We start from the raw sequence: 8,024 nt of genomic DNA, 5'->3' as shown, positions 1-8,024 counted from the left end.
GACAGGTATGTGTGTTCGCAGGTCACTGTCGGCCCTCTCCGCGTATCACAGCGGGGTGTTGACGCCCATGAAAATGCGAACAGAGTCTCAGTCCACGCTGAGGCTATACAGCGGGAGTCCAACACGCACAGACAAAGATCAAGTCTCCATCTCATCTTTTTACTACAAAGAGCGAGTAAGACTAGCTGTCCTTCCTGAGCAGAGAAAAAGACTGCAGACATTAGCTTGAGTGAAACAGAAAGCTTTGCTAGACTAAAAAACATGTAATGAAACATTTCTTTATTAGGTGAAGATAAACCACACAAGTACCTCAGGGCTTTTAAAACATTGTTGATTGTTTCAAAAGATCCCTTCGTAGATATATCTTTAAGACATTACACTTCTACTAGAACTAGAACGTCTTCTGTTAAGCTCTCCTGTTTTCTTTATATTCCTTTGGGTTATTTTCGTTTGTCATCCCCATCATCTGCTTGTTTCACCTGTGTTTAAATGCATCATTTTCTCATTTCATGGTCACTGTTGTTCTGTGCTGTATTCTGATAGTCTCTGGTGTCATGTCTCCCTCACTCATGTTGCTGTGGTCTGTTTTATCCAATCAGAAGCCCCCTCTGTCTGCCTCCCGTCGCTGGTCTGTGCAGACTATTCATGACTGTCCGGTATTGACCTCCGCCCCTTCCTGCCTCTATTTCTCTCTCTCTAATCTGCTTCCTCTCATGACAGATCACTTGTCGCTTGCTTTCTTACATCTGCGGCTTATGTTTAACACATCGGCTTATCATTCGGTGGATCATCTTATGCTTTGAAAATCTCTCTCTCTCTCTCTCTCTCTCTCTCTCTCTCTCTCTCTCTCTCTCTCTCATATTATGGGTTTGTATAAATAGGATCATGTCTCATTGCCTAGTAGTATGATAATAATACCAAGGATGCAAAACTAACATTCCCACGTGCAAATAGATAAATACAGCAATCATTTTTATTAAATGTGCAATTTGTTCACCATTGGCAGGTTCTGCAAACGTCAATTTGAGAGTTTATTTGTTCACTGTGAAAATTAATTGTCATAACTCACGCTCTTTCTCTTTAGTGCATTTAACAAATTAAAGACTTGTAATTATTTTATGGGGTGTCTCAATGTCAGATCACCACACAATTATCATGGCCAAAATAGTTCATTGTAATAATATTATGGCGACATTTATTGAAATAAATAATAATTGCTCAAATTCACCTTTCATTTTTAATGTTTTTGGCCAATAACACGCGCAAAATATTGGCACTGGATTATTTATTTATCATGATCATGTGTAGTATTAAAACATGATCAATAGGCCTAATGATGATTATTAATATTACAATTATTGACAATACTGTTATATTGTGACACCCCTATTATGTTGAATATAATTCTAACATTACATATAGTGATACATACTGTAAAAATAATTTAATTGAGTCATATTTTTTAATGGGGTTTAATCATGACATTCACCCTGCGTGTCAGATCTTTAGTATATAATAAATTCAGTTATTGATAAGAATGTAATTAATCTTGTTGTTTGTGGTTCTGGTGGGGTTCAGAAGTCACGCCGGTGGAAAGGCAAGCGAGAGGGATCAGACTATAGCAACAGACCCATCAAACTGGCTGGTAAAGTCATCATTCAGGAAATCTCCTGTCTGCTTCCTGTGCACAAAGCCCTCGGGGAGACATATGTGTATGTTCCATTCTCTATCTCTAGTCACGACTATATTACTCTTTCAGATTATATCTATCCCATACACAGCGCCAAGTGTCTCAGATTTTATCAATCTGTTCACACCTGTGTCTGTTTCATTTCTTTCTCAGGTTAAATGTTAATGACATACAGGACACTTGTCAGAAGAACGGAGCAGCGGCCTTAGCTGTTGGCCGCAGGGATTTAGCAAAGGTGATTCTACACGCTTTTATATTTTGGGGTATATGCAATGAAAGAAAAAACAGTAAGAGGAATGTTGAGAGCCCATCTTCCTCTAACTTGTATTATATATTATATAAATATATTGTATACATGACATATATTATCAAGTTACATATTATTTGTAATTCAAGTCATTAAATGTTGCTATTTTTTTGTAATGTTTATATTTCAAGTAATTTAAGTATTTTGACTAATGTAAGGTAATGCTTATAATGTTGGGGTTGTGATGAGTTTGTGGACCATGCAGAATTCGTTCTTTGCTGTCTGGCAGGAATAGGCCGATGTAAGCAGTTTTATGATAATTTACAGTCTTTGGAGTCCATTCTAACTGACTGCAATAATACAGGCAGTGCTCAATGTAATGTATCTCGCTGTCTGACTGGTATAGACTGCAGTTGGCAGTTGTTTATAGTCTGTCAAGACCTATAAATATCAGGGAATTAAATGAAATCTTCAGCCAGTGGGAAATCTAGTTTCATTTAACCTAATATCATTTTTTATAATCCAAAGCAGTGGCGAAGAACCCAAACTCCAATGATGAATAAAACATAGGGAGAGACCAGTCTCAGCCAGGAGGGCCAGGTCTCCTCTGGCGTGTTACAGCTGCACTCAATCTTTTTGAGTAAATGTTACAGAGTAACTTTTATTTGCAACTCATTTGCTTCAACTTTTATTTGTAACTAATAGACTAACTTATCAAGAGTAATAGAGTAACTGTTTGTTTAATGAAAATCATCTTATAATGTTATGTTATTCTTGCATCTACAGTAGTCATATATTAACTTGTTCACATATTTAAAAGGCTGTTTTTGGTCTGCACTATTAATGACCCACTGAAATGTCTAGAAATGAGCAGTTTGGTTCCACTGAAACAGTAAGTTAGGGCATATCGAGTGTATCCACCCCTGTTGAAAATACCCAAAAGCATTTTGTCTCGAATTTGAAGAGAAGCTAAAGTACAAAATCATCCCATCAAATCAATTCATATTGCTGGAAATGAGACACTGTTTTTTTAGAAGCTTACAATAATGATCAAACTTTTTTAATTAAATGTGTTCTATAAGGTATGGGCTCTTGCCTCGGCTGCCACTAATCTTGACCTCAATCCTGACCCTGACCCTGATGCTGGGACACCCTGGGCCAAACATCCTTTTGGGCGACAACTATTGGAGACATTGTTAGTTGTGGTTTGTGCATATAAACATTACACAGAAAGAAATGACCTTGCTTAACCTTTGACATTGTTTTCTACAGGCTCGAGCACTATAGTCAAATGAGTGACGTTCAGAGTCTGGCCATGTTGTGTAGCGTGTTCAGAGGTCACACCAGTCCTCAGGAATACTTCACTCTGTACGGACATCAGCAGGCGCGACCGGTCATCTTCACATCTCATCACTCTCGATATGTATGTTTTTTGATCAAATGTCACTTATGTCACAGTGTGTAATTTTCTTATACTTTCTCTTATCTGAGCTTAATATGCAGAGTGTAAGTAAGATATCTGTTTGGCTGTACAACAGATGAGGGAGTTTTGGGAAATAATGTATGATGTATTCATTTTTTTTTTTATTCAGATTGGCTAGTGGTGCAGAAATGATGCACTATATATAGGGATGCACCAAATTGTAAATTTTTGGCGGATTTCCGATTATTCTTTATCATTGGAAGTCGATCACCGATATATTGGCCGATATACAGTATATTAACTATATAGTAATATAACATTTCCTAAGACTGAAACAAAAGGCGAAAAGTGGACAACTGCTTTTATTTGAAAACATTGGCTGCAGAAAACAAGCCATTAGTTCTCTTTTTTCCCCCTGAAAACCATGTACCAAGCCTACTTTACACTTGTTAACTGTTCTTTAACCACTTAACCAAACTTTTCTTCAATAAACAAATGATAGATGTTTTTCCAGAGCAACCAAGAAAAAAATTGTCTAACAGGTCTCAAAACAGACAGCAGTTATGCTTTTGTTCCTATCATTTTCACATTTATAGATACGTTATCTGCATACTGTACCTACATCAACCAAGTTTGGCTAATTGCAGTAAGTGAATGATCACGACAGAAAGACACTGTACTGTATTGTATTTTAACTGTGAGTAGTGTGCAGTTAAAGAAGTTTAACCAGAGGAAATTATTTATGATTTATCGGCTATTATATATCGGCCCCAATTTTATAATCGGCCGATAACATTAAAAATTATGACCATTTATAGTGCATCCCTAACTATATGCCTTTAGATTTTCGTCATTAGATTTTTACCTCAGGATGAGTTTTATAAGAATATAGACTTTTGATAAACATTTGACATATTTGTTTGTTTGTGACGTTTAGCCCAGTGTCACCTCCAGTTCTCTAACATCTGGATCATGTTCAAGTACCTCAGATTCTGCAGCCACTCCTTGGAATATGGGTGAGATAGTACAGGTGTTTTTACTGAGGTTAGATTTCGTAAATGTTGTATTTAATTGGCGTTGCTTAGTCTCATTAGTTTTCTGAAAACATTAGGCAATACATTCACAAAATGATCTAATTATCGACATTTTTTATTCACACTTGTTATTATTCATTTTATTTATTGTTTTGTACATTTGTATTTATTCGTTTTATTATTTTATTTTAATTAATAATAGAAGTGTACCTAATTGTAAACAAATTTTAGGCCTGAAGATGCATGAAGTATTCACATAATCAAAAATATATTCCGATTAAAAGCAAATGTCTTCATATTTACTGACGCTTGTGAACGGTTGATCTGTTCAGTTTCAGGTGGTCGTGAGTCTGAACATGCACCGCCCTGGGGAGAATCCTCTCCGGATGACTATCGCTATGCAAACACTGACCCACGAGAGCGAGAGAAAGAGCAGCACGATATGAACAAAAGGTAAACATCTATACCCATCCGTTACTCCTTGCGTGTCTCCAAATGATTAACGCCATAGTTCTTCTCATCCACAGGTTACTTGATTCTTCCAATGCCTTGCAGTTTGATGACTTTAAGAAATGTTACGGAGAGATCCTGCACCGCTGGGGTTTGAAGGAAAAGAGGGCAGATGTTCTCAAATTTGTTTCTTGCCCTCCAGAGCCCCACAAAGGCATAGGTACGTTTCAGGAATGTCTCGGGTTCTGTACGATCGCTGGTAAAATTATATATTTCTATACTTTTTTTGTTCTTTCATTTGTAGAGTTTGGCGTTTACTGCTGCCACTGTCGCAGTCAGGCCCGAGGCACCCAGTGTGCCGTCTGCAAGCGTTTCACCTTCCAATGCGCCATCTGTCACGTAGCTGTACGAGGCTCCTCTAACTTCTGCCTAAGCTGTGGCCACGGAGGACACACCAGTCACATGATGGACTGGTTCCGCTCTCAAGACGTCTGCCCCACTGGCTGCGGCTGTCACTGTCTTCTGCAAAGCACTTTCTAAGACTTTCTGAAAAACCCTGATGACTTGTAGGAATAGTTCACACACAAAAAGGAAAATTCTGTCATCGTATATTCGCCCCAACGATTGAGAGATTGTAATGGTTGTAATTAGTACCTATGGGGACTGAGGCTTTTTAAGCTTAAGCGATAGTTTAACCAAAAATAAAGTTGCTGTCATCATTCATTCACAAAACCTGTATATGATTCTGCTGTGGAACACAAAAGAAGATATTTTGAGAAATGTGTCCGGGTTCTGTGTCCATGCAATTTGGGCCAATGTTGTTTGTTTGCCGACATTCTTCAAAATATCTTCTTTTGTGTTCTGCAGAAGAAAGAAACTCTTACAGGTTCGAAATGACATGAGGAAGTAATAAGTAAATGATTCAATTTAAAGAAAAAGAGAAAACACATTGAGTGTTGAAAAATAATTATCATTTGTCGCTAAACTATCCCATTAATGATAAATATAAAATCACCAAAGAAATTATTAAAAGTATTACAAAAGTAGTTTTGAAATATAATCTTTTCAATGACAGAATTATAATTTTTGGTGAGCTATTTCTTTAAGAGAGCAGATTTTGATATCGTCAAGATATGCCTCACAATTCTTGGACTCCTCTGCAGGAAGACGTTAAGAAAAAAACGATTATTGCCGTCTCGGTCAACTGACTGTTCAAGTGTTCAATTATGTTCTATACAGGAGCCTCAAAAATTTATCTTACAATAGGTCAAGCCAGCCTAGTGAATTCAGATGTTAAGTAGTGCTGTTTTTTTTGCACATTTCTACCTGTTTAAATGAGTAGATGATATAGTTGCTCTACAAGGTGCCAACGAAGTTAATCTGTGAATCATTTGTTAAAAGGGAAGAGACATATAGCTTATTGCTGATTTTCTTTTGGGGGGGGGGGGGAGTTCTACAACATGTTTATTTTCAGATAAAAGTTTCAAACAACTATTTATAAAGTTTGTTTTTGTCCTGCAGAGGAAAAAGGTCTTATGGACGAACCAGCATGTACAGTGTGCCACAACACATCTGATAGGACCGTGACCAGTATGCCAGTTGATTTGTTGGTGTAATGCTGCAGGAAATCTTTCTGGATTTTGTTTAGTGAATGTCCTAAAAACAATGTTGATTAAACATGTTGATTCTCATCACTACCTCGTAAATCAAAGGGCAAAAATCATATTATGTTTTTTAACTTGATAATAGCAAATAAAGCTATTAAGGATGTCTCGTACTGGCTTAACTTGATTCTGAATAGCGACTTTATTAAATAATGCTGACCAAAAACAAACATTTCCTCTTTGAGTTGTTCATTACGGGCAGGAGAAATCTAAAAGCACATATTAACTTGAATAATATCAGTGCCATCTTGTTGCCATGCTTTACATTTTTGCTTCGTATATATTAGTTGTATACTGTAAAGGTTTTTCTACTTGCAAGAAAATAATTAAACAAACACATAACAATCTTTAAATATTATTACCCGTTTTGTTTAAGGTATTAGCTTTGTTATTATACTGTCTTGTATTTGAGAGATATTTTATGATGTCTGTTTGTTATGATGTGGATTAATATAGACTCTCATTGATTTTGGATTGGTGAGACAGCTGACCTGCCTGTGACCCTGTTTAATGTACGTCACAATGCAGAACAAGAATTCAACAGCAGTACCAAACATCTGGGGTGTGAAAATCTATAACATTATACTGCTGTCAGGTTACAGATAGGCCTATATCTCATATGTTAACAGCCCAAGTAATGGACGTTCTTTTACTGAGGGCATATTTTCAAGACGTGGTCAGTAGCATCCATTGAATTCGTTGTAGTGTTTTTAAAATACATTTATATTATTCACAACAGACAAACCAAACAAATATGTGACCCTGGACAACAAAACCAGTCTTATGGGTAAAGTTTTCGAAATTGAGATTTTTACATCAACAGAAAGCTGAATAGTTAAGCTTTTTATTGATATATGGGATGGAGATACAAGAGTGTAAAACTCTGGAAGTAAAGGGTGCAAAAAATCTAAATATTGAGAAAATCATCTTTGAAGTTGTAAATCCGAGGCACTGTAGCAGGCCATCCACTCACAAAAATAAAGTTTTTCAATACTTTGGGTTGAAAATTCACAAAATATCTTTATGGAACATGATCTTTACTGATTTTTGGCATAAAAGAAAATCTATAATTTTGACCCACACAATGTATTTATGGCTTTTACTAAAAATGTTCCCGTGCTACTTAAGACTGGTTTTGTTATCCAGGGTCACATATGTCAAACCTGTGAATGAAATTGATTAAAGTGCTGTTTTTTAACATTTGTATCTGTTGAAGCGAGTACGTTACATTTTTGCCACGCAAGATGCCAACGAATTTAATCTGTTATTTAATTTTAATCTGAATTTAATTTTGAACGTAATATGTGGTTTTGTAACATTTGATGTGATTGTTTCTTTAAGAAATTAGTTTTAAGAGAAAACAACAACGTGCGCTTATAAGCGGAATAATCACGGATTTAAAAATAATAAATAAATAGTCACTACTTCACATTTTATTAAAAATGTATACAATAATGAGCACGCTGACACATAAGGTAATAAACACATCAAATCGTCAATATGAATCATTAAATCC

At 36.1% G+C, this 8,024-nt stretch overlaps 1 protein-coding gene across 1 annotated transcript; it reads left to right on the top strand.

The window, feature by feature from the left end:
- Nucleotides 1-7: 7 nt before the first annotated feature.
- Nucleotides 8-6,669, top strand: wdr59 (WD repeat domain 59; the record flags this gene model as incomplete). The annotated part of the gene is made up of 9 exons (XM_079466014.1): nt 8-175; nt 1,510-1,712; nt 1,844-1,925; nt 3,020-3,132; nt 3,210-3,360; nt 4,298-4,376; nt 4,727-4,847; nt 4,922-5,064; nt 5,149-6,669. The coding sequence occupies 9 exons, from the start codon at nt 8-10 to the stop codon at nt 5,382-5,384; spliced, it is 1,296 nt and encodes a 431-aa protein (XP_079322140.1). The 3' UTR covers nt 5,385-6,669.
- Between the last annotated feature and the right edge of the window lie 1,355 nt (nt 6,670-8,024).

The sequence above is a fragment of the Barbatula barbatula genome (assembly GCF_947034865.1).
Source record: "Barbatula barbatula genome assembly, chromosome: 10".
NCBI lineage: Eukaryota > Metazoa > Chordata > Actinopteri > Cypriniformes > Nemacheilidae > Barbatula > Barbatula barbatula.
Note: the sequence above shows the minus strand (reverse complement) of the source record. Positions and strands in the feature narration are given on the sequence as shown.